Below are 27,169 nucleotides of genomic sequence, written 5' to 3' on the forward strand. Positions count from 1 at the left end.
AGTTATGACTCGGACCTGTCTGCCCTACTGAGGGGCCGACCTGTCCAGGACAGCTCTGGAACCTTCCAACCACGCCCAGGCCTGCTTGATGTTCTGCCCACACAGCAGAGGAGAAACCGAGGAGTGCCAAGGTAGAGACTCTTCCTACCCAGGCCAATTTACGGCCCTGACTGGAAAACACAGTCCGTGGGTCTCATCTTTTTCTCCTATTATTCTCTCAACTGAATTTCAGACGCATCGAAGATGCAAGACCTGGTACCAGTTGCTAAGGAAACGAGACTGGACAGACACAGGCGGATGCGTCTAAGGGCAGTGCTTTGTGAAGGGCCCGTTATGCAGCTATGCAAACTGAGGCCGGGAAAGGGTAAGCGACTTGCCCACGGGGCCAGAAAGATAGCACAGCGGCAGGGCATCTGCCTTGCACGTGGCCGACCCAGGGCTGACTTGGGTTCAATCTCCGGGATCCCATACGGTCCCCCAAGTCTGCCAGAATTGATCTCTGAGAGCAGAGCCAGGAGGAACCCGAGTGCCGCCTGGTGTACCCAAAAACCAAAAAAATAAATAAATAAAAATAAAGAAGAAGGAAAGGAAAAGTGACTTGCCCAGGAAGAAGGAGAAGGAAAGCCAGGCTGGGTCTCCATCCTGGCTCCTGGTCTCCATCAACTGTCAGCAGCTGAAGCAGGCAATGGGATATCATGTCATCTTCTCTCATATTCCCACCACGACGTCTCTCCCGCCTCTGGGCCTGCCTGACCCCAAGTCACGTCACCCACTCCTGATTCAGGCTACTGAAGGGTCCCAAAAGTCCTCACTTCAATGATGGTCCCTAATCTTCTGGGGGGGGGGGCGGGCTACTGGAGCACCCCAGCAACTTTCAGCCTCTGGTTGAGGGAACACCAGCCACCACACACAGACCCAGGAAGCAGTGACTGATCTCAGGCCCACAGGTGCCACCGTGCTTATGAGACAAGCCTGGTACTGGGCCAGCTGCAAAAACCGGCAGGGGTTAGGGGTCGAGGCTCTTGGGAGTAATGACAGGGATTGGGGGACCAGGGGAGCACGAGTGGGCCAGAGTCCTGGCGTGCATGTGGGTGCCAGTCACCGGGAAAGTGTCAGGGAGGAGAGGGATGGGTGAGGAGAGCGGAAGAGTGTCTCTGACCCTCCTCATTACTCAGGAAAATAAATAAATAAATAAATAACTAAAAATAAAAGAGTGGTTTGGAAATAGATCATTGGGGAAGGCAGATCTGCCACGTCCTCCGGTGCTTTTGACCAGCAAGGCAGTGACACCACCTGCGGCAAAGGCGAAGCATTCTGAGGGGGCAGCTGGGGGACCCTCTCAACCTGACCTTTCCTAAATCTCTGAGAAGTCAGAGTCTGAAGGGGCTTGGGGGGTCTGGCGGGAACCTCCCTCCAGAAAGGCTTTAGAGAGAAACCGACTGCTAAGCTGCCCCCGCCACCCCGTGCCCACCAGTACCCCTGTCCAGGGGTCGAACCTGCGCCCCCTTCCCCAGCCCAGCTCCGTGTCCCCACCCCCAGACCATCTCCTTTCCTGGGCACAGACAAGTCCCAGCACAGAACCAGCTGGCCTCCCACATCTCTAGAAAAATCGGCCCCAAAAGCCCCGCCTCCCCGCCAGCCACTGCTCGGCTAAGCCGCCCAGCGGCCACCGCCAGAGGTGCCCCCAAAGTCACTCAGAGCCCCAAGTGACCGCCGGAGCACCGGGGGGGGGGGGGCTGTATCCTGACACGGGAGGGCCAGAACCCTCTCACATACACAGGACAGTCTGGGAGCCTCCTGGCCCCCACTCCCAGCCCCAGAGTGAGACTCCAGTCTGCACTGCACTGACCTCTGCCTCTCGCCAGCCAGAGGCAAAGCCACCCAGAGGGGGTCCCAAGGAACCCCAAGATGCCGAACATCCCCTCCATTCTCCCAGCTGCGCCCCTCCAGAGCAGGCTTTGTCCCGATTCTAACAGCACAAGCAGACAGACCAGCAGACAGGTACACAACAATCACCTGGGACCCTGGCAGGGGGACCTGACAACGAGTGTGGGAGGTAGGGAGGGTGACCCCCAAGGCTGCTTCGACTCAGTCAACTCCGGAGGCCGCCCCCCAGAGAAATACCTGGCAGGAGAGATCACGCACGCTTCCCACCCCAACACCCAAGCAGGAGACCCCCAAGTGTAGGAAGCCCTGATTTTGGCTCCCAAGGCCAGGCAGAGAATTTCAAACTCGTCCTCTTCCCATCTGGGGGGGGGGGGTTAAAAAAATCAGGACACCCTTCTTCCCATGCCTGAGAAGCCACCAGACCAGATTTCACGAACAGAGAATTCAGAGCTATCCGCCCGGCTGCCTGAGAGCGATGCTTGCCTCCACTGTCCCCCGATTCCAGAGATAGCTTGTCTTTGCCTTCCCAGCCCCCCCCCCCCATGCTCCCTCCTTTGGAAAATCCTGATTTGCAACCGAGCTGGGCGGAAGCCGCCCGGGGGTCAGGGTGCCTGTGCCCGAGTCCCAGCACTTCTCGGGGTGGGGTGAAGGTGGGGGGAGGCATAGGGAGAGGCAACATGCCACGCAGCACGCCACCCGCTCCCAGGAGGGCAGCGGCGCTCCCTCCAGGGTCCAACCAACCGGCACATGCATGCACACAAAAACGGGGTACGTACACAAGCCCCCGCATGCGGGCGCAGAGGGTCCTGGCCCCTGCCAAGGAAAACGCCGAGAAGGGCATGCTCCAGTGGGAGAGAAGGCCTGCAGGCTGGGGGCACGGGGTCCCCCCAGGACGGAGGGAGGGAGGCAGGAGGCAGGAAAGAAGGTGGCCTGCGCCCAGACAATAACAAAGATGGGGAGCGCGGTCCTCCAAGACGCAGTGGCTGTGCCTGGCCTGGCTGCACGCTCCCTCTGTTCCTGCCAGGGCACGCCTGGTCCCCTGGGGCACCCGGGGTTGGCAGGGAACGGCCGAGGGGGTCCTGCCTCTGCCTCTGGGCTGGGCTTGGTGGCCGGGACAGGCAGCAGGGAGGATTCTGAAGGGAGAGGCTGCACGGGGCTGAGGAGAGTGAGGAAGGGGTGCAGATGGCTGGGGCGGTGGAAGCACCCGGGACAATTCCACAATTCCGGGGTCAGCCGGAGGGTCCCCGACCTGGATCCGGAGTTGTGAGTGCCTGTGAGTTGTGCTCCTGTCCTGTCCTCACGGGGATCAGGGGACGGGGGAGAGGCGTCTTTCTTCTCCCCTCAGCAGGGAGGGCCAAGTGACCTGCCTTGCGCGCTGGCCCAGCCAGGCAGAGGTTGGTGGGTGAAGGGGTGTGCTCAGAAGCCCCCCGAAAAGCTGAAGGCCCCCCCGAAAAAGGTGCCCTGCCCGTCCTTTCACCTCCACCAAGCCCAGCGGGAGGAACACGTTGTGACTGGCAGTGGAACGAGTCCACCACCGGCCGTGCCCGAGCCAAGGTGCCGCCTGGCTGGGGCAGGCAGGAGGGTGGGTGGGTGGGTGGGAACCCGAGAGGCTGTCGTGAGCCCCCCCACCTCCTGCCAGGCTGCGACCGCCCCGTGGCCCCTCTGAGCCCCGAGCCCCGGGCTCGGACGGTAAAGGGCTTGTCCTTGCGAGCCGAAGCCTGCCTGGTCCCACGGCTGCCGGAATCTGCACACCTGCCGCCGGCCTCGCCCGGGGGAGAGGAGACGCGGGTGGGTGAGGGGGGCAGGGAGGGGGACACCCCTGGGGGCCGCCTCGGGGTCCATTCATCCCCCGTGCTGCCCATCGGTGCCATGCCGTGCCGTGCCGCGCCCAAGCCGTCCCATCCCATTCCAGCTCGGCTCGTCCCCAGGCGGACGGGGAGAGGCCTCGCAGCGCCCACCGCTCGCCCTCCTTGAGCAGATGTGCTTCGTCTCCCGTCCAGATGTGCACCTCTGGATGGGAGCCAGAGCGGGAGCCCGGGGAGCTCGGGGCCGGCCGGGGCCCCCGGGGCGTGCTTGGGCGGGTGGTGGGCGGGCTGGGTCCCAGCGGCTGGAGCCGCCTCCCGGAGCGTCCCCGGCCCGGGCCCATCGGGGGCCCCGCGGCGCCTCCCTCGCCGCCCGCCGCCCGCCCAGGCGCGCCCCTTTGTCCGCTGCTCACCTGTCATGGTCCGCGCCGGGGCCGGGGCTGGCGCTGGCGGCGTGGGCGCTCCGGAACCCGGGCAGGACGTGTCGGAAGCTGTGGTTCCGGTCCAGCTTGGGCTGGCTCTTGGTCCGCTTGATGGAGCCCTTGAGGCGGCGGCTGAGGAAGCCCTGGCCGGCGACAAGGAGGCGGTTAGCGCCCGGCCGGCCCGCGGGGACCCCGCCGCCGGTTCCGGCCCGGTTCCGCGACGCCCGCCCCCGCCCGAGCGGGCTGCACAAGGGGAGGCAGAGGCAGAGGCAGAGGCAGAGGCAGAGGCAGAGGCAGAGGCAGAGGCAGAGGCAGCGGCAGCGGCAGCGGCAGCGGCAGCAGCAGCAGCAGCGCAGGCCCGGCCCGGCCCGGCCCGGCCCGGCCCAGCCAGCGCCGCCGCCGCCTCCTGCTCCTGCTCCTGCTCGGCTCCGGCCCCGGCCCCGGCCCCGACCCGGCCCGGCCCGGCCCGGCCCAGCCCAGCGCAGAGCCCGGCCCGCCCCTCGGCGCCGCCCCCTGAGCCGCCGTTGCCGGGCGACGCCGAGCCGGCCGAGCCCAGCCCGGCCGAGCCGCATGCAAGGACCCACCCACCCGCAGACACACACACACACACACACACACACACACACGCACACACACACACACACGCACACACAGACACACACACCTGGGCACCCACACACCCATCCAGAAACTCACACACAAAGACACACACAGACACACACACACAGACACATCTGGGCACCCCCCACCCATCCAGAAACACACACACACACACACCTGGGCACCCACCCACCCACCCATCCAGACACACACACACAGACACAGACACACACACACCTGGGCACCCACCCATCCAGACACACACACACACACACACACACACACACACACACACACACACACACACACACACCCTCCCAGCGCCTGACCTGCCCAGCTCCCAGGGATGTTCTCTGAGTCCCTTACAAGGGCCAGGAGGGATGGGGGACACGGAGGCAGGGGGTCAGGCTTCAGGGCTCCCGTTCGGATGCAGCCCAGGGTCACTGCACTTCGAGGTGGGGCCCCTGGCCCTCCCCAGAATGCCTAGACCCCACCGGGCCAGCTAGCAAGGGACCCCCGACTGGAGCAGCAGGAGCCCAGATTGCCCCCCTTGGGGCTTAGAGACTGGCACCCCCGTGCCCAGAGTGCTGAGGCCCAGGGAGGAGGGTTAGGGAGCACATCTAAAGGGAGGAGGCGGAGCTCAAATGAGGGGATCACAAAAAAAATCTAGGGCATCCTGGATTTGGGGGCTGCAGGAGACAGTGGAGGGGGAAAAACTGGGAAGTTGTGGGGAGGGGACAGTTTTCTGGAAGTCACCGGCCCCCCTGAATTTCAGGTGGATGGATGGAGAGTCGCTCGGTCTCACTTCTCACTTGAGCCCAACTGCAAAGCGGCTCATCCCCCAGTGGGACCCCCACAGAACAGCAGGGCCAGCGGTACTCTCTGCCCACCCAGGAGGGTTGGCCGATTGCTCCTCCCCGAGTTAGAAACGGACCCCCTCTCGGGTCCCCAAACTCTAGCAAGGAGCAGGTCAACCTCCACACCACGTCCGAAAACCAGACCAAAAGGGTCGAAACGAAGATCTTGCTCAGAGAGGCGGAATCCCCGCCTGGGAAACAGTTTCCAGGCCTGCCTCCCTCCAAGGCTGTTTCCACAAGACTCACAGCTGCCCACCCCATCCAGCCCAGCCTCCTCTAACCCCAGCTTTCTCATGCCTTTCAAAAAGGTATTTTTCGTGGGGGGCCAAAGCGATAGTACTGTGGGTAGAGCCTTTGCCTTGCACACCGTCAACCTAGATTCGATGCCCAGCATCCCATAGGAGCCCCGAGCCTGCCAGGAGTGATTTCTGAGCACAGAGCCTCGAGTCATTCCAGTGTGACCCAAAATCCCCCCAACTTTATTTTTATCCTTTCTTTTTCTTATTTATTTTTGCAATGCCAGATATCGAATGCAGATCAGCACACAAGGATGCCAGTAACATGTGCTCTGCCTCTGAGCCGTCTCCTCAGCTCTTCCCCCTCCTCTTCCTCCTCATCCATCACGATCTCTTTCCCTGGGGCCACCCGAAAGGATCCTGAACATCCAGAAACCAACAGAAAAGCCACCTCCTCCAAAAGGCCTACTTAGGGGCCGGAGTGGTAGCACAGTGGTAGGGCGTCTGCCTTGCACGTGGCTGACCCAAGACGAACACAGGTTCAATCTCCAGCATCCCATATGGTCCCCCGAGCTAGGGGCAATGTTTGAGCACAGAGCCAGGATATGGCTGCAGGGTGTGGCCCCAAAATACCCCCAAAACAACAGAAGACCCCCCCTAGCCAGGATGCCCACTTACCTCTCCCCATTGGCATCAGTTCTTACTACCTATCTAGGAGCCCTTACAGGTGCAAATCTCTTAGGTGCCCCCAGAGGGGTGACCCATAGACAAGGCCACATCTAATTGAGAGGAAGCCCGAATTCTGGCAGGCCAGGCAGACGCTCACACCTCCACAGAGCTCCCTGCTCCAGGCCCTGGCCTCCATCCAGAATTGGGGGGCGGGGAAATAGGGGTACACCTGGCTGACTCGGATCGGCTCTGCTCTCACAGGTGGTGCTGGCAAGCAAGTCCCCCAGCAGGCTTGTACTTTGGCGTGGTTTTCACTTCCCACCCCGAGGAAAATTTCACAATTTTTTACACTCTCTGGGTACAAAGAAACCATGAAACATGTCTCGCAATTTATGGGGCTCATTATGGAGCCAGAATGACAGCTCTATCCTATTTCTGAGCTTTAAAAATTAAAAAAAAAAAAAAAGATTTTTTTCTTCTCTCTGGGAGACTGAATGGGACTCATGTCACTCACTTCCTCTCACCCACCCCTCTCCTCAGGGCTGTTCTTAGTGGGTTTTTGGACAGCTGCTGCACCCAAGAAACTTCCCTGATTTTTTTTTTTTTGGCTTTTGGGTCACACCCGGCCATTCTCAGGGGTTACTCCTGGCTCTGCGCTCAGAAATCGCCCCTGGCAGGCAGGCACGGGGGACCATATGGGATGCCAGGATTTGAACCACCGTTGGTCCTGGGTCGGCCGCTTGTAAAGCAAACACCCTACCGCTGTGCTATCTCTCTGGCCCGGAAACTTCCCTGATTTTGTCTTCTGCCACCCCACCCAGCCTGGTCTATAGAAGCTCTGCCCACCACCTATTGGTTTGCCCTTTACACGGTGGCCACTGGGTGCTGGGCATGATGACAGCAATCATTTTCTTTCTTTTACGGCTTTTGGGCCACACCCAGTGAGTGGCTCTCAGGGATTCCTCCTGGCTCTGTACTCCCCTGGCAGACTCAGGGGACCATGTGGAATGCTGAAAATTGAATCCGGGATCGTCCTGGGTAGGCCACATGTAGGCAAACGCTCTCCTGCTGTTCTATCACTCCAGCCCCTCACCATCATTTTCAAGAGAAGCAGAGTCCATGTTTCCAAGAGGAGGTAGGGGTGGTTGTGGGGGTGCTGGACTCCTGGACGGGTCATGCATTGCATGCAGGCACCCTGGTTCATTCTCTGGCACAGCCTGGGTCCCGGGCACCACCGGAGCCGGAGCCAAGCCTGGAAGAGCCAGGAGTAACATCCCGGAGCACTTCCGGGACAGGCCCCCAAAGCAAACAATAATTACGAAATAAAAGGCTGAGTAGAGAGATTCTAAAGATGGAATGGGAGGAGTCCTGTTAGGTTACACCTTAATTTGTTTTTTAATTTTTGTTTTTTTTTTTTTTTTTGGATCACATCCGGCAGCGTTCAGGGGTTACTCCTGGCGCTTTGGCTCCTGGCAGTCTCTGGGGACTGTATGGGATGCTGAGGATTGAATCCAGGACCATCCCGGGCCAGCTGTGTGCAAGGCAAACACCCTACTGCTGTGCTATAACTCCAGGCCCCTACACCTGATTTTACCCAAAACAAAGATCATCCCTGGTTCCCCTATATGTTTGTTTACAACTTGAATTTACCCCCAAACAGAGATTGAGATGGTCTTCCTTGAAAACCTGGGCCGGACTGGCTCAGGAGAGCCTGAGCTTTTTGCTCTTATTCTGTTCTTACTGCCCCACCCTGGGGTGGTCTCTGGACTCAATAAAAATGGCAGTTCTGGCAGGCAGCTTGCTCTCTATCCGAGGTAGAAGACGGATAGACTCCACGTTTCACCCTTAGCCTACTTTGGAGTATTTCACGAGTGACCCTGATTCAGACTTGTTCCCCTGGACTTGGAGATGCGGTGTGGGGGGTAATTTTATAGAGTCCCACTAACTCCTCAACACCCAACACAGGACCTAGCACAGGGCTCAAAAATCAGAGGCTACAAGACAAGAGGTGATACCCAGAGACAAGAGAGATGAGGTTTGGGAGGACCGGCCCATGATATGAAGCTTAGCACAAAGAGTGGTGAGTGGGGGCCCAGAGAGAGAGCACAGTGGCATTTGCCTTGCAAGCAGCCGATCCAGGACCAAAGATGGTGGTTGGTTCGAATCCCGGTGTCCCATATGGTCCCCCGTGCCTGCCAGGAGCTATTTCTGAGCAGACAGCCAGGAGTCACCCCTCAGCACCACCGGATGTGGCCCAAAAACAAAACAAAAAAAAAAGAGTGGTGAGTGCAGGGAGAGAAATAACTACACTGACAACTATCATGCCGATCTTAATAAGTGAGAGAAGTAGAATGCCTGCCTCGAAGACAGGAAGCGGGTGAGGGAGGAGGGAGATTAGGGGCATTGGTGGCAGGAAGATTGCACTGGTGAAGGGGGTGTCCTTTTTTATTTTATTTATTTATTTATTCTTGGTTTTTGGGTCACACCTGGCAGCGCTCAGGGGTTCCTCCTGGCTCTATACTCAGAAATCGGTCCTGGCAGGCTCCCCAGGGGGGCCATATGGGATGCCGGTATTCAAACCACTATCCTTCTGCATGCAAGGCAAACAAATGCCTTACCTCCCTGCTATCTCTTTGGCCCGAGTGTTCTTTTTTATAACTGAAACCCAACTACAGTCATGTTTGTAATCATGGTGCTTAAATAAAGATATTAATAATAACAAAAAGAGGTGTGGAGGGAGAAGCCTAGGGAGTGTCACACGGCGAGGTTCCATAGACCCCCGCCTCACAAGCATCTCTCTGCCTAACTTTCTGGGTTAGGTGGAGGTCTGGGGCAGCCCTGGCTGAGCCTTCCCTCTTGTCCCTTTACAAGCTCCGAACTCAGGCCGCAGGAGAGGGATGGACCCATTGATGTTGAAGTCAGATCATCCTGTTCATCCTTGGGTGAGGGAGGACCGGTGGGCAAACTCGTTCCTTCTTTGGCTCTTTACTTGGGGCGCGGCACTCAAGCCATGCTTAGGGGTTCAGGGCTGTTTGAGAGCCAGAGAAGGTCCCCTGGGTACCTACATGTAAAGACACTTTGCATTACACACAGCTGACCTGGATTCAATCTCCAGCATCCTACATCGTCCCCGGAGTCCAACAGGAGCCATTACCGAGTACAGAGCCAGGAGTGAACCAACCCGGAGCACTGCCGGGCGAAGCTCCAAAACAAAAGCACAAACACATCCCAGGGGCAGTTTCTGTGTTGAGCGTAAGGGAACCGTGAAGTTTGGAGGTGGCCTCCACCGCTCCACCACCACTCCCGGCCATCCTGGGTTTTGGACACCCCCTCTCCTGAGGTTGTCACTGCTCCTCACACCCCTGGGACCTGACACTGTCCCTTTCTTTCTACCCTGACCACCCCACCAGACCTGTTGGTCTCACCACCTTCCTCCTCAAGCCTGGAAAGTGAGTCCTGGGGAAGCCGGATCTAGGGGTGGGGTGGGGGGGGAGAGGGGGAACAAAGGGCAGTGCAGTGTCCCAGGGAATTGGGAAGTGGGAGGCCGTGAGTACAGGGTGGGGCTGGCCAGCTGTGGAGCCACCAGCTGGCTTTCTCAGGCTGAGCCGGATGTGACTCTGTGACCTCCTGCCTGGCAAGACAGAGTTTGGGGCCCTGTGACAAGGGCAGGAGGCTGGCGGGATTGCCCGGGAGAGGGACAGGCTAGGTGCAGATCCAGGGGACACCTGAATGTCGCTCCAGAGTACTGAATATCATCACACTTGGTTGTTTAGAGTTAACTCAATAAGCACCTTTTTCTGGCTTGTTTTTATGTTTTATTGTGTGTGTGTGTGTGTGTGTGTGTGTGTGTGTGTGTGTGTGTGTGTGTGTGTGTGTGTGTGTGGCTCCAGACTCACTTTGGTCTCTGCATTCAGGAATTACTCGTGGCAGTGCTCAAGAGACCATATGGGATGCCAGGGATCAAATCTGGGTCTGCCGCATGCAAGGCAAGCACCCTAACCGCTGCACCATGGGGCTCTGGTCCTCAACAAGCACCTTTTCCCACCTCACAGAGTCTCCAGGTACAAAACGCTCTAAGCGGGGCCAGCAGCATACCCCCACCCCAGATGGGGTACCCAATGTTCTCACTCCTTTAATAGGACTCAGGCTCTCCCTTTGGGCAGCCTCTGGTCCTCCCTCTAGCTGCCCCAGAGGCCACCGTCCTGTATGATCATGCGTCAGGGGATTCAAATGCCCCGCGGTCTAAATGAAGGCAGGTCAGTGTGGGCCAGGCTGGACATGCAAGTTCTTTTTTTTTTTTAATTTTATTGATTGATTGATTGATTGGTTTTTGGGCCACATGCAGTGGTGCTAGGGGGGCACTTCTGGCTCTCTCTGCACTCAGAAATCACCCCTGGCAGGCTGGGGGCCACAGGGGATGCCGGGAATCAAACCAGGTCCCTTCCAGGTCGGCAAAGCAAACGCCCTGCCCTACCGCTGTGTTATCTCTCCAACCCCAAAATGCAAGTTCTCAAACCCCAACCTCAGGCCCCAAACCCCACTGCCAAGGCTGTTCTCAGGGGTTCTCAGAGTTTCCTCAGGTAACTGTGTATGCGCTATTTCGATCCTAGGCACTAGGATTCAGTGGCAAAACATGGGCCCTTCAAGTGGCTATGACTGGGCACTCCCTGAGCCCTTCCTTACCCCAAAGGGTCATCCGCCCTATGCAAGGGAACTCTTGGGCATTGCAACCCAGTGTGATATGGGGTTATGGAGGTTCAGAGAGGTTGAGCCACATGCTGAAACCAGCCCAGCAGTGAGATGACCGAGCTGGGCCAGGAGAGTCCTCAGCCTGTAAGCAGGGCAGTGATCTCTATACATGGAGTGGTGGAGGGGTGTACACACACACACACACACACACACACACACACACACACACACACACACAGGCACTGACCACTCAGCTCCCTTCCCACATAAGGTACCGAAAGTCAGCCAGAGCAAAACAAGTGAGGACCAAACTCAGCCTGGCCAACCCCAAGGAGACCTCGGCCCAGCAGGGCTGACAGCCCGCAGCCAAGACTCGCAAACCACACAGAACATCAGCCTGGCATCAGCTGGGGCTCCACCCAGGCCACTTCCTTCTCGGCCACAGGGGCATCACCAGGCCAGCCTGGACCCCTAAGTGCCAGCCCGGCCAGCTGAAATGGACAGTGGGCAGGGGGCCACATGGGTACCTGGGGAGGGCCCTGCCTGCGCTGGGCACGGAAGCTGAACCTCCAGCATTCCTGCCCACCTGTTCTTCCCCTCTGGCCTGCACCCGCACAAGAAGCATTAGCAAAGGCAGCTGTGGTCCTGGGCACGAAACTTTCCAGGACTCTGCTCAGAAAACGTCACCTAAGTAAGAGGGAGGCAAGAACCCCTCACAGCCCCACCGTGGGGGGAATTATCGCCCTGCTCCCAGGGTTTTTGGTTTAGGGGTGCGTCAAGATGTGAAGGTTCCTTGGTACAATCAGAGCAGCAGGCCCAGCAGGCAGGGACTCCTCTGGACGCCCAGGGCAGGGTAGAGCTTTGAGGCCCTCTGTCCCCACATGGTGCTCTCCCACCCACACACGCTTCCTTCCCGATGCCAGGCTCCCACCTCCCCTTCTGTGCCAGGGTGGGTGGGTAAGTGATGGACTCTGGTCTTGAACCTATGTTTCAGGGCCCTCAAAGGTTTGGGGTGCCACCTGCCAAGCTGGCTCAGCCATGCCAGGACTCAATAGTGCCAGTGAGGGCTGGAGAGAGCACAGCGGCAGGGCATTTGCCTTGCATGTGCCTGACGCAGAACGGACCTGGGTTCGATCCTCGGCATCCCATATGGTATCCTGAGCCTGTCAGGAGCAATTTCTGAGCACAGAACCAGGAGGAATCCATGAGCATTGCCAGTAGAGCCCAAAAAACAAACATTAAAAAACAAAAACCCAAAAACCAATGCCATTGAATTCAGAGTGAGAGGTGCAGGTCGAACGAACCCCTTAGAAACATGCTCCCTCCTGCCTGCCTACCCTGGGCTCTGGGCCTGGGACACAGGCACCGTGCTAGCAGGTCCTGGGACAGATGACTCACGGAGCACGCCAGGCTGTGACAGGTGTCAGATGGGACATCTTAAGCCCAGATTGAGCCGGACCTTCCTGGTCCTCCCACTCACAGGCCTTCCAGTGCCTGGCAAACCCTCCCTCATTCCCAACAGGGTCCTCCCTCGCCCCCTCCCCCCAAAAATCTCCAGTTTAGGCAGAAATGGCAGCTGGGGACTTAGGGATCCCCCCACATTCTGGTTCCATGGGCCCAGAGGACCAGGCAGGGGGGGCCGGGTGCACTGGCCGGCTTCCCGTTAAAACAGTGGCGGGATAACACGGCTCGACATGAGTGCCTGTGGGGGAGGAACACGCTGAAGGTCAAGGACGCACATGCACGCCCACGTGTGAGGAATCTTCCCACAAAGAAAAGCACGCAGAGCAGCCATCACACATGAGGACACACGCCCACTCGGGCATGCTGACCAGTGAGCACACACACACACACACACACACACACACACACACACACACACACACACACACACACACACACCCCAGAAGCACGACACTGGCAGACACAGACACGCATGTCCACTGACAGAGACCCGCGGACCCAGTTGCCATCCGGCTTGCACGAGAGGAGGCCACACACAGTGGCCCACTGTGCCCGGGTCATGCCACAGCAGGCCAGGGAAGCGCTTGGGCAGGGCGAAGAGGCAGACACCAGCTCTTGAGTCAGGGTCCCAGGCAGGAAACAGCTCCTTGTCTCCTGTCTGCTATCTAATTGGCCCACACTCATCACATAAGCTCCCTCCCTCCTTTTCCCTCTCCCTCCCTCCCTCCCCCCCTCTCTCTCTGTTTCTCTCTCTCTCCCCCCTCCTTCTCTTTCTTTTTCCCTCTCTCCTGCTCTCTCTCCCTCCCTCTTATCCCCTCTCTCCCTCCACATTCTGAACTCCTGTATCTGCCTCTCCCCCCACTGCAAGCCCAAGGCCCCCACCCAAGCCCAAATTCTTTCCCTCCAAGCCCAGCAGCCCACACCCCCTCTCTGCCCACTTGGAATTCCGCTGCCAGACACACTTGTCTCGGTGTTCAGGCGCCTCAGTCTTCAGGAATCCCCAAAGCAAATGCCCCACCAGGAGGGGAGGCCAGTGACCTCTTGCACCCTCTGGAGGATGGGACAATAGCAGTGAGCTCATCGGCCACTGTCACGAGCCCAGAGACGACACCGTGCAGAACGGAGCCAGTCTGCTGGCACACAGGAAGAGTCAGCAACAGTCCCCATTGCCACCGCTGCCGCCGATCGATGGCCGGGCCACTGGCCAGAGGAAGCGGGCCAGGAGGGGACAGACACCTTCGAGACACTGCTCAGACCCAGCCACACTCAGGGCTCCCTTCCCGGCCTGCACGAGGGGTGCACGGGTGTCCCAGGGCTCACTCTGGGTGGCTCCCGAGCCTCACCACAGCCCCCTCCGGCCTGGTTTCCCCAGCTCCAGACCTGCTGCCCCCCACCCCCAAGTCATTCAGCAAAGGCTTCCCAAGGGGCCTCTGAGCCGAGCCACACCCATTCTCACAGCGCCCAGGACTCCAGAGGCAAAAAGTTCCAGGACCCCAACCTCCCTGTACACCTCACTTCTGCACCCACACCCCAGCCCCAGCCTCAACGGCTTCTGTGGGACTTGGGCAACCATCAGCTCCTCCTGGCCACAGGGCATTTGCAGGGGCCATGCCTACAGCCTGGACGGAGGTGCCTTTCCCAGTAGCCACAGTGTCCCTCCGTCTCCCTCTTTTTTGGGGGGGCACACCTGGTGGCACTCGGGTTCCTCCTGGCTCTGTGCTCACAGAGCATATGGGGTGCCAGAATTCGAACCACCGTCCTTCTGCATGCAAGGCAAACACCCTGCCGCTGTGCTATCTCTCTGGCCCCCTCCCTCTCTTGATTTGATTTTATTGGGCCACACCAGGCGGTGTTCAGGGATTACCCCTGGCTCTGTGCTCAGAAATCACTCCTGGCAGGCTCGAAGAACCATATGGGATGCCGGGGATCGAACCCAGATCCATCCTGGGTTGGCTGTGTGCAAAGCAAACGGCCTACCACTGGGCTACCACTCTAGCCCCAACCTCTGTCTCCCTCTGGCTTCTCCCCAGAGACCTCAACCATGTCCTGAGACCAAGTCGGGTCTTGGGGCAGATGAGCAGGAACACACGGACTGTGGCCTACAGACGCCCCTTCCCGCACAGGACTATGGGAACCAGGCCAGCCTCAGTACCTAGTGCTGTACATCAGGCAGATGGCCCAGAAATACTCCCTGAATGCATGACAGACAGGCAGGCAGGCAGGCAGGCAGACAGACAGACACGTCCATGATCCAAAGGGGGAAATTTGGGAACATCTGTGAAGGCCTTTTCCTTCACTGGGCTGCGTTCTCCCAAGTGGAGCTCAGGGACAGGGGCCACTTCTAGCAATGGGCCAGTGCTAGGTCCCAAGAACGGTCCCAAGAAGCTGCTTGGGCCTGGTGATTCTGAAGACCACCAGGGCTTTATGCTCCGGTCCTGGCTAGCAACTGGAGCCATATCAATAAATTTTAATTGAATCATCTTGAGATGCACAGTTGTTCATGATTGATTTTCAGTCATGCAATGTTCCAATACCCGTCCTTTCACCAGCGCACGCTTCCCACCACCAATTTCCAGTTTCCCTGTCTCTCTCTCTGTCTCTCTCTCTCTCACACACACACTCAGACACACACACACACACACACACACACACACACACACACACACACACTCCCAGAGGCTTTTTAAAATTTTTTATTTTATTTTTGTTTTTTCTTTGGGGGGTCACACCCAGCAGCATTCAGGGTTTACTCCTGACTGCTCAGAAATCGCTCCTGGCAGGCTCAGGGAAGCATATGGGATGCTGGGAATCAAACGTGGGTCCGTCCATCCTGGTCGACCACATGCAAGGCAAACTCCCTCTGCTGTGCTATCTCTCCAGCCCATCAGACACAGATTCTTGAAGTCTCAGGCAAGGATGTGACAACCCGGAGGCGCCAGAGAGTGACTCAGGGTCCCGTAAATCCTCCAGCCAGCTGACACTTGCTCAGCGCCAGGCGCCAAAGAGGCCTGGAGGAGCCCAGTCGCCACCTCAGTCATTCCAGCCCTCGCTGGCCAGCTAAGGCCTCTCCTCTCTCCCGCCCCGTCTTCCCTGCTGTCCTCCGTGGCAACATAGCTGAGGTGCCGGCACCAGGCCCAGGTCTTCTCGAGGGAGACACTGATTTTTGTCCCCATCTCCATGTTCCCAGCCCGCATGCGCTGTGCTCCAGGGGAGGGGAGGTTCTGAACAGGGGCTTCTTGGATGAGAGCGAGAGAATGAGAACAGAGACCGAGAAGGGGCCGGGTACGCAGCTCAGCAAGAGAGCACTTGAGCCTCTCGAGCTCAGCCTCAGCACTGCCGGATGACCTGCCCAAGGCTAAGAGGCTCAGAGAAGTCAAGTCATTGCACAGGCCACACACAGCCCAGAAGCGACTGAGCAGGACCCAGGCTAGTGAGATGGATAATTGCAGAACTCGGCTGTTCCACGATTGCACGCTATGGCCCTCAGCATGTGGCCCTGTGACTCAGTCTCCCCACCTGCCCAACAGGAGGCTGGTCGGATCTTTCCTGGTTGTCTCTAGCACGGCCAATTCCATCTACCCCTCGTTGGTGGCCCGCAGGGACAACGGGAGGGGCAGAGCTTGCCAGCAGGAAAGATGCCTGTGGAGGCTTCAAGTTGTGTTTATATGGGGGTGGGGGTCCAAGAGCCCCACCCCATGCACTACCCCGCTAGTCCTGGGTGGCCCCTGCAGCAGCAGAGCAGGGGGGAAGGAAGGGCTGGATCCAGAAAAACCAGGGAGCACAAGGGCCTGGGAAGAGCAGAGAGGAGATAAGAGGGCACAGCCAGGGGCAAGAGCGATAGCACAGTGGTGCGGTGTTTGCCTTCACAATACCAACAAGGGACAGACCTAGGTTCGAATCCCAGCATCCCATAGGGTCCCCTGAGTCCGCCAGCAGTGATTTCTGAGCGCAGAGCCAGGAGTAACCCCCTGAGCACTGCCGGGTGTGGCCCCCAAACCAAAAATAAATAAATAAATAAATAATTATTCATAAAAATAAATAAATAAATAAATAAATAAATATCTTTTAAATAAATAAATCTTAAAAAAAAGAAAGCCCTGTAAAATCAGCTTCCCCTCCTGAAGCTGCCAAGGTTGGGGTGGGGCTTTAACCAATAAGGCTGGCTGTACTATCAGAGCTGGTTGTCCCACTAAGGCTGAACCACTTAATTAAAGCAGCCTGCAGCATTGGGCTGGTTGTACTAACAGAGCAGGGCGTACCACCAGAGCCCGTTGTTCCATAGTGGCTGGTTGGACCAGCAATGCTGTCAGTTTTGGTTGTATAGACTCGGGGCTGGCTGTGTGGCTGGTGGCTGGTGGCTGGTTGTAACATCAGGGCTAGCTAGCTAGCTAGCTTGTTGGGGGTGGCTATATGGTCGGGGCTGGTTGGACCGCTGGGGTGTATAATACCATTAGAGCTACCTGTCCAGTTGGGGCTGGCTGTACAGTATCTTTTTATTTGTTTTTGTTTTAGGACCATACTCAGGGGTTACTCCTGGCTCTGCACTCAGAAATTGCTCCTGGCCGGCTCAGAGGAGCCTACGGGATGCCGGGATCAAACCTGGGTCTGTCCGGGTTGGTAGTGTGCCAGGCAAACGCCCTACTGCTGTGCTATCTCTACAGATCCTGTGTAATATCTTAAGGACTGCACAGGAAAAATCATGGCCCCAAGCAGAGTGGGACGCCACCTCCAAGGAGGGCCTCCTGTCTCCAGAAACAGTGCCTGCCCCCCCAATTCAGACGGATGATATCTGGGGTCCAGTCCCAATGTCCTGAGGGGAGCAGTGTAGGAAAGGTTTCTGCCCCACACCAGTCTCCCAGGAGAGGAGGACCTGCAGGGCGGGAAGAGGGAGGCAGGTCCTACCCTCCTATTCCAGGTCTGCCCCCCACAGACCCCTTCTGACTCCTGGGGAGGCCCACACACTCCTGTGTGACCCCAGGCAGCTACCTCCCCTCTCTGGGCCTCCCAGTTCTCAGCTTAAACAGAGACCAGGCAGCATGGGAGGACATCCACACCACCCTCCTCTGCCTTGGCACAGAAACTGTGCCCGTCTCTCAGCTGGGCGAGCGCCTGGAGAGATGCAGGACGGAGCCGTCCTTGGGCCTGACCTGAGGGAGCAAAGAGGCCCCCAGAGCCCCTCGGTATAAGAGGTGCTGGGGGAGCGAATCTGAACCCAGGTCAACAGGACTTGGCGCCTCCCTCTGACCCACCCAGCTTCTCCCTGGACTCCCACCTTCTCTGTCAGAGCACTGATGACCTCGAGCTTTATCGACACGGAACAAGACATAGACAAAGCTGTCCTCTGGGGCCAGAGAGAGAGCACAGTGGTAGGGTGTTTGCCTTGCACGCGGCCAACCCAGCCAACCCAGGACAGACAGTGGTTCGATTCCAGCATCCCATATGGTCTCCAGGAGTGATTTCTGATGCAGCGCTAGGAGTAACCCCTGAGCACTGCTGGGTGTGACCCCCTCCTCCCCCCCCCCCCAAAAAAAAAACCCAAAACTGCTCTCTAGCTCTACCTGGTGTCCCCGGAGCAGCCTGGGAGCGTGCAGGGACATGCCACAAGCCACCCAGGTCCAGTCAGCTGCCCGGATCGAAGCTTCCCCTCTGACCAAGGGTCTCTGCAGCCTGTGCCCTGGGCCCTGGAGCGCCAGGAGCTCCCCGCACACCTGGGCCTTCAGTTCTGAGACTAGCTGCCTTCTGCTGCCCCCCACTGGCGGGAATGGGCCCTGCACGAACACCTCCAGCTCCCCCAGGGTCTATTCAGGAAGAGATGGTGTTGGGGTTCTCTGGTCCTCCCCTGAGATAGAGATAGAGATTGGTCCAGCAGGATTGGCCATAAGCAAGTACCATCACCCCCTCTCTGTATAGGAACTTATTCCCCGTAGCTCTCTCTGGGGTGATGCCACTCGGGAAAGGCAGGTGTGGGGAGCGTGAATAAGGGTCTGCCCTCCCCCGGGTTGCAGGATGAACTGATGGGGCGGGGTATATTCCAGGCCACAGCTGGCCTGTGATGGGGGTCCCTAAGCCCCTTTACGCTGAGGAAAGAGGCTCAGAGCTGGGCAGTCGCAAAGGGGAGCTGTGTGGACAGGGTCCAAACTCTGTTCCGCCCCAGGAGACGTCGGCTCTGCAGCCGAAATACCTTCCAACAGAGCCGGAGGTTCCAGTGAGTGACGCGGTCACCCGACTAACAGGCCCCCACTGAGTCCAGGGTGCTAATTTGGGTTTGGGCTGGCAGCCAAGCTCCTGAAGGTACTGCTGGCAATGCCCAGCAGCCCATGTATTTTTTTTGTGGGGGGGTGTTGGGTTGTGCCAGCCCCGGTGGCACTCAGGGGTTACTCCTAGGTCTGCACTCAGAACTCGCTGCTGGCAGACTTGGGGGACCATATGGGATGCTGGGAATTGAACCCAGGTCCACCCAGGATTGGCTGCCTGCAAGGCAAATGCCCTACCGCTGTGCTATCTCTCTAGTCAGCCCATGTTTAGAGACAGACATGTAGGACTCTGGGATAAGGTCTGCCCTCCTTGACCCCCATGAGACATCTAAGCTCAGCTGTGGAGAGGCTCCCTCGTACCCCACCTGCTCCCTCCATCTCTATCCTCCACCCCCCTCTCCATCCACTGAGGCACCACCCGGCCAGGATGCTGCTCGGAGACAGGAAACAGGCTGCCCCAGGTCTGCACAGGCCTGCTCTGACCCGCCTCTCCTCCCGCTCTGGAGAACCCCTGTTCATGTTGCTACGACTTTCCATCCTGCTGGCTCTGCCAGGGACCTCCTGGCGCTCCCACTCCTCACACCACAGCCCCCACACTGCTCTCCCTTCAGCTAAGTGACCCTCGTCCCGCTGACTGTGACTCTCGCTGCACCCTCCGTGGGCCAGGGGGACAAGCAGACACAAACCCTGAAGCACCACCGCCTTAGATGCTGCTTGAAGTGGCCGGAGTGATAGCACGGTGGTCGGGTGCTTGCCTTGCACATGGCTGACCAGGACAGATGTGGGTTTGATCCCTCACATCCCATATGACTCCCTGAGCCAGGAGTGATTTCTGAGCGGGGCCAGGAGGAACCCCTTACCGCCACAGGTGTGGTCCAAAAAACAAACAAAAAGTATATATAAGTTTCCGAAGAATGAAGAGGAGGGAGAGAAAGGTGCTTCTCATGTGGGCAGGGCTCCCTCACACCACTGGGCCCTTACCTCGGCCGCCCCCCAACTCCGGAAGCGGGACCCAGTGCCCCCACAACTCATCTTGCTCTTGCTTTCTATTGCCAACCGTGAAGGTCACGACATCCCAAGCCTGGGGTCAAGCCCTCCCTGCCAGACCTTTCTGGTCTCAGGCTTCCGGCACCAACTCCAACACCAAATAGCCCCTGGCCCAGGCTGCAGGCCCCGAGGCCAGCCGTGCCCTGGCCAGCGCCTATGCGGGGGAGTGTCTGCGTCGCTGAGGATGGGGGACTCGCCTCAATGGCGGCCAGCATTTTCTTTCACCGCCTAAGCCTGGGCTCCACTCCGGGTTCCTGGGCTCCCCCCTCACCAGGGCAGGGGACTCGGGTTTCCTCTTCAGCCTCAAGCAGGGACACAAGCGAAGAGGAGAAGGCACACCGTGGCATGCACAGACACCATCGCAGCCCCCTGAGCACGTGCCCACACGTGCATGAATGTACACACAAACGCACACACACAAGTTGGATATAGGCACAAGCAGGGACCGTGTAATTAATTGTGCATTAGCCTGGAATGAGGACAGGAGCCCCGGCAGAAAGGTGTCTCTGGGCCTCAGTTTCCCCCCATGCAGAGACAGAGCTGGCTCTTGCGACCCACGAGGCTGCCCATGGGCCTGTCCACCATCACAATGTCCAGCGTCAGTCCTGTCTCGTTTAGCAGAGTGGAGGCAGACCCTGAAGGAAACAGAAAGCCAGCCCTGATTCCCACAGTCACTCCCTCCTTCAGGCAGCTGAACTGTGGGAGAGATGTAGCACGTACCAAGACCAATGGCCAGGAGATAACAGTGCATGAGGGGCAGGAAAGGCCAGTAGGGCATCATCTTCCTCTCTGGAAAACACCACGGATGTGTGGAGGGGGCTCAGTGGCATGGAAGAGATGGCAGGATGAAGAGCATTGAACAGGAATATGGAAGGTACCAGGCTCAATTCCAGCTCTGATCTAGAAGTGCTGTGTGACCTGAGAAAGGCACCTGCCCTCTCTGAGTCTGTCTTTCCTCTAGAGATAACTAAAGGGTCAGAGAGATAGCACAGAGGTTGGGAGTTTGCCTTGCACACTGCCAACTTGGGACGAAGCTGGGTTCAATCCGTGGCATCCCATATAGTCCCTCGAGCCTGTCAGGAACAATTTCTGAGAGCCTGGAGTAACCCCTGAGTGGTCCAGGTATCCCCCCCCACCCCCCACCCAAAAAAACAAAAAAACAAGAAGCAGCTGAACCAGACGATTCAGTGTTTGGGGAAGAGAGTTGTACCCACGGGGGAAACTGCACGTTTTGCTCATATACCTGTGTCTATGCCTGAAAGGAACAGAAGCCGAGATGCAAAATGGTACCGAGCTTCCCTCGGATTCAGTGAGAAGGAAGGAGAGTAAGATGAACAGAGCCTTCATTGGTCCCCCCAACTTCCTGTGTGTACCTTCCAAAGGAAGAGTGTGTGTGTGTGTGGGGGGGGTGGTGTTCCACAAGGTTCTCATCTGTCCCTCAGCCTCATAGCACCCTGTGCCTGGGCCAAAGTGCCCACGGTCCCACAGTCCTAGCCTGTGACGCTGCCCCCACCTTGCTAGAATGAAGCAATGCCAGGCCCCCAGGTTGCTTTGCACTTCAGAATTGTCTGCTTCTCTCTGTGGGTTTGGGGTGGATTCAGAGGTGGACAGAAGACAGTTACACTGGTGGGGCGGATGGGGAGACGCAGCAGTCTCAAGTGTGCAAGAGCTAAAGGGAACCCAACCTGGGCACCAGCGCGCCCTGTTTCTCCCAACCACCATGTCATTGTATGATCACTAAGGGGAGGAAGGAGGGGCAGCCAGAAACCTCAGCATCCCCAGGGCAAAGACCTCCTGAGCCTCCTCTTTATTCTTTTCCATCCTCCTTGTGTCCGCTAGGGGGAGGTCCAGCTCAAACGTCACCCACTTTTCTCTCCAGCCTTCTCCAGGCCTCTCCTGCTCAAGCAACACAGACAGGGCCCCAGGCTCGTTTCGACTGACAAACTCCTATGCAGCCGTCAAAGTCCTGCCCCCAAAGACACACACACCCCTTCGCTGAGAATTCTTCCCTACCCTGGCCAGGTCAGCCGTGACTGCCGCTGGTTCTGAGTTCTCACAGCACCCCGGAGCAGACCACCGAGAAGCACCCCAAGAAGGAGCTGTTCGAAGTGCCCGCTTCGAGAAGCATCTGGGATCTTCCTCCCCTGGCCCGTGCCGAGATTATCTGCAGCCTCTGCCAACCGACCCCCTGAGTGTTCCCCTCCCGACAAGTCTCCTCCAGCTCGCAAAAAATAGCCCCAAGACCTAATTTCAGAGAAGCCTTCAAACACGACTCTCCACTTTCAACTTGTGACAAGGGAACGACTGGCTGTCAGGTTTCCCCGGTGTCTCTGCTACTTCCCTGCTGGGGCCCCCCAGAACCTCAAGGTCAATGAAGGGAGCTGAGTCCAAGGAAGGCAGCAGGCTGAGGGGTTTCCTGCTCAAAAAGACCCTCTTGTTACACCCCAAATCAAATTGTGAACTTCACTTGCACAGGTGGAGGGGAGTACGTATTGCACTGAAGGTCTTTTTCGTTTTTTACTTTATTGATTGATTGATTGATTGATTTTTTGGGGGCCATCCAGCTGTTCTTAGGGGTTACTTCTGGGTCTGCACTCAGAAATCGTCCCTTGCAGGCTGGGGGACCATATGGGATGCCGGGAATCAAACCGGGTCCCTCCCACGTCATTGGTCACATGCTAGGCAAATGCCCTACTGCTGTGCTATCTCTCTGGCCCCCACAGCTGAAGGTCTCTTGGAAAGAGAAGCAGGTGCTTGCTGCTTAGTCTTCACTCTCCCCCCCCCATCCTGACACCCCTTTTTACCCAGGGTTTGCTGATAACACAAGAAGGGAGAATGTCAGTCTGCACCTCCCACCTCTGCAGAGCTGAAGGTTGGGATCCCTGCCCCGCCTCAGAGACTAGTCCTGCACCCTATTTCACTCTCAGGGCAGGAATAGAGGCCCCCTCTGGGACATGTCACAAGACAGCAGGAGGCTCAGGGCCCCACAGTTCCTTCTCGGCACCCATGCCTAAACAGAGCCCAGGGGCTTCACAAGTCCAGGGAGTTCAGCCAGGACCTTCCCTGGGTCTGTGGGTTCCAAGCAGGCTCTCTCTCGAGCCCGAGTGGCCGCTGTAGCCTTGGCTGACTCACAGCTGAGTCCAGACTCGGCAATGACCACCGGACGCTGTCACACGCTGTGACGCTTCCCTGACAGTGTCACAGGGGAAGGACAGAATAAGCCCCACAGACCCCACCATGATTGGGTGTCGTCCAGACCCCAGACCAGTCCTGCTGCAGAGCCACCCCACCCCCGTGATGGGGGAAGGAAGACAGTTTCTCTCTCGGGCCCTCAAGGAAAGCCATCATCCCTTGGTTCCCTCGAGGGCCACCAGAGCAGTGGAGAAGAGAGGGCAGGGGCAGGAGAAGAGAGGAGTGATAGTACAGCAATAGTGTGTTCGTTCACACATGGCCGACCTGGGACGGACACGGGTTCTATTCCTGGCATAAGACCCATAAGGTCTCCCGAGCCTGCCAGGAGCGATTTCTGAGATTTTTTTTTTTTTTTTTTTGGTTTTTGGGCCACACCTGGCAGTGCTCAGGGGTTACTCCTGTCTGCTCAGAAATAGCTCCTGGCAGGCACGGGGGACCATATCGGACACCGGGATTCGAACCAACCACCTTTGGTCCTGGATTGGCTGCTTGCAAAGCAAACGCCACTGTGCTATCTCTCCGGGCCCCAGGAGCGATTTCTGAAAGCAGAGCCAGGAGTAACCTTGAGCACTGCCAGGTGTGACCCAACCCCCCCCATCCCAAGTATCACTCTGGTCCCAGTGTTTGTACCCTAAGATGTCATCCATTGTAAGAATAGGATGACAGACTTTTTGCCACCGTCAAGAACAAAACCCACCTCTCTACACACATTTCAAGACTGTGCTTTTTTACAACTGAGAGATGAGGTGTGAACACAGGAGCCCCACGAATGAATCCCGAACCTCCTCATCCCTTCCTTCCCCTCTGGGCCGAGCCAGAGACACCTGGAGAAGCTGTCTCTCCCACACGGGCCCCCTCCCTGGGGGCTGGGGCCATGCTGAGTTGAACTGAGAGCAGCCGCACAGTGACCCAGTGACTGGCGGAGACCAAGCACAAGGAGGACGGGCTACTACGCTCCCCATCGGTGATGCTCCAGGAGGGGGTGCGGTGGGACCACAGAGCAGAAGTGACAATGACGCAGGGATAGTTACCGTGACCCGGAACGGCGTGGTGGCCGCGGGCTCCATGCTGGGGCTCTTCTCCGAGAGGCTGCCAGGCAGACTGCGCCGGGAGCCGGGTCTTTCTTGGGGCGACTCTGTTAACAGACGAAGAGAAAGAGAGGGTGAATGAACATCAACACGTGAAACGTCCCCCAGTCACGCCATTCAACCTGTCTTCTGGTCCTACTCAGGCCAACCAAATGGGCCCCCAAAACCAGTTAGGAACCAGTTGCTATTTTTGACCCGGTACTTCCGCTCCTGCATCTATAGCCTTGCAAAGGTGAGAGGGAAATATTTGCATCCAAGGGGAGAAGGGAACCTGGCAGATCCCTCAAGAGGAAGGGGCAAGTTGTTAGGTTACAACATTTTTTTTTACCCAAAACAAAGATCATCCCTGTTTTTTGTATATGTTTGTTTGTTTGGGGGCCACACACGGCAGCACTTGGGTTATTCATGACTCTGCACTCAGAAATCGCTCCTGGCAGGCTCGAGACCATAAGGGATGCCAGGAATCAAACACAGGTCTGTCCCAGGTCAGCTGCATGTAAAACAAATGTGCTATCATTCTGATATCTCTATAGCCCTGCATATGTTTGTTTATAACTTGGTTTCATTCAAAACAAAGATTGTCTCCTATGTCAACCTGGGTGGGGCAGGTTCAGGATAGCCTGATCTATATCTGTCCTTACTATGTCCTTAGTGCCCCACCTGGGGTGGTCTCTGGACTCAAAAAGACAGTTTTGGGTGGAAAACAGCTGGGTGAAAGATACAGGTAGAAGGCTGCCAGACTATACATGTTTCAGTCCGGGTCTGGATTATTTCATGAGCGACCCTGCTTTATACCATTCACCTGCACATGGAGTAATTTTAAAGCAAGTGGGGTGGCCCTCCATCCCCTGAGCATTTCTGCCTCTGTCTCTAAACAGCAGGCCAGACACAGATGACATGCCGCCCCAGAGGTGGGATCCCTGGCCCGGGAATTACTGCCTAAAGAGCTCAGAGCCTCCGTCCTGGCACAGAGAGGTCTGAACGGCGAGGGCTGGGCTGGCACTGACCCTGTGTCTGTCCATACCTGCGCATGCCAAGAGATGCAAGTGGCAGCAGCTGTTATGTAATGCGCGCTGCACTGTGCTGCGAAAAGCAGGTCAGGAGCTGCAGGCTGAGCCCCGCATCTGGGCTGCAAAGAACTGCCCGTTGTTGACCGGGCTTGACAAGCAGCATCTCCCCACCCACAACTTGCCCTCCGCAGCCTCCCATTCGGACCCTTTCCAGGGGGCCTTAAACTGGACTGAAGAGTGAACTCACAGGAGAGGGACTGAATGGTGGAAGGACTACCCTCGAGGTGGCCCTAGCTTTGAGGGATTCAGAAACAGCTAGGTTTTATTTTTTAATATAAAAGACTGCTCTTTTGGGGTCAGAGCAATAGCACGGAGAACACAGGTTCGATCTCTGGCATCCTATAGGGTCTCCGAGCCTGCAGAAGCAATTTCTGAGTGCAGAGCCAGGAGTAAGGGTCCTGGATCACCTGCGTGCAGGGCAAACACCCTGCCGCTGCGCTACCACTCCAGCCCCTGGGACATTATTTTTAATATGCCCACATCTACTGGCCTTTAGAACAAAAGCGAGTTTGGTCCACACCCAACTGTTCTCCGGGATTATTTCTAAGTCTGCAAGCAGAGTTCACTCCTAGCATGCCGGGTGGGCCATATGGGATGCCAGCGATCGAAAGGCAATTGCCCTACCTGTTGGATTGCAACACTCCAACCTCAAGAGGAGATTTTCAACTCTTTTCCAAAATCCCACATTCTGCCCACTGGGGGGCAATATTGCTCCCATAGGGAATGCAGGTTCTAGGCCCCTCAACTATAACCCCCCAGTTACAACTAGATAGGGCAGCTTTGCAAACCCTGTTTTCCAGAGGAGGAAGCTGCAGTTCTGAGAAGCAAAGTCCTTCTTCCAGAGCACCCCAGGGAGGAAACAGGAATGAGCATTGAGAGTAAGCACTGAGAACCTCTAGATCAGGGGTGGCGAACAGGTTCGACACAAAGAGCCAAAATTGTAAACTGTGAGAGTCAGAGAGCCACATCACGCAGTGACCTGCCAAGACAGACAAACACTCACACAAAAGCATATAATTTTAACAATAATATATTAAACATATATTGCATTTCGCCATTTTGAGTGAGGGTCAAAATCCTGCAGTGATGGTGAAGTTGTGCTGCGTCCTCCACACTAAGAACTAATGGCCAGATGTGACCCAACATGTGACACATGGGTCCCCCGCTCGCTGGCCGTGCAGTTGTTTCTGAGGGATGGGAGCCCGGATGCCGCAGCCTGGGGGCGGGACTCCGTGCTCGGAGATCTCTCCTCAGAGGTCCCTCCTCAGAAGCAGCAGAACAAAATCCAAACTTGGCAAAGAGCCACAGTATACAAAAGAATGATAAGAGGCAAAGAGCCACATTCATTTTGGCCGGGAGCCGCATGCGGCTAAGTCACCCCTGCCACCCTTGCCCTAGATGCTCCCTGTAAGCCCCACGTTTCAGGCCAGAGATGGGGCTCAGAAGGAAAGGGAGCACCCACCTGCCTTCTACATAGAACACTCCGGGTTTTACCAGAGCCCTGGGCAGGATGTAGCCCCTGAACACCACGGGGGTAGCCATCTTGGGGAACAGTTTGATCCGCCTACCCAGTCTGGCCGCCTCTGAATTCTGGCTCAGGGGCCAGAGAGAGAGCACAGCCATAGGGCGTTTACCTTGCACGCAGCCAACCCAGCACAGACCGGCTTGATCCCCAGCATCCCATATGGTCCCCCGAGCTTGCCAGGAGCGATTTCTGAGTGCAAAGCCAGGAGTAACCCCTGAGCGCCACCAGGTGTGGCCCCAAAACCAATCAATCAATCAGTAAAGTTTAAAATAAAAGAATATTTGAATTTTGACCTAGCTGATTTAAGGAGACACACACGAGGTGGGGGTGTTGTACCCCCAAAAGCCCACACCTCAACACAGATGCA

At 57.3% G+C, this 27,169-nt stretch overlaps 1 protein-coding gene across 4 annotated transcripts in view; it reads right to left on the reverse strand.

Moving 5' to 3' along the window:
* The window catches only part of DAB2IP (DAB2 interacting protein), a 202,902-nt gene that overhangs the window by 66,014 nt on the left and 109,719 nt on the right, over positions 1–27,169 (reverse strand). For all 4 annotated transcript variants that reach the window (XM_049773064.1, XM_049773063.1, XM_049773062.1 and 1 more), the window contains exons 2-3: positions 24,151–24,254; positions 4,103–4,254 (exon numbers count right to left, since the gene is read on the reverse strand). In XM_049773064.1, coding sequence (XP_049629021.1) covers positions 4,103–4,254; positions 24,151–24,254 — 256 coding nt within the window. The remainder of the gene's footprint in view (positions 1–4,102; positions 4,255–24,150; positions 24,255–27,169) is intronic.

Source organism: Suncus etruscus, chromosome 5 (assembly GCF_024139225.1).
Source record: "Suncus etruscus isolate mSunEtr1 chromosome 5, mSunEtr1.pri.cur, whole genome shotgun sequence".
NCBI lineage: Eukaryota > Metazoa > Chordata > Mammalia > Eulipotyphla > Soricidae > Suncus > Suncus etruscus.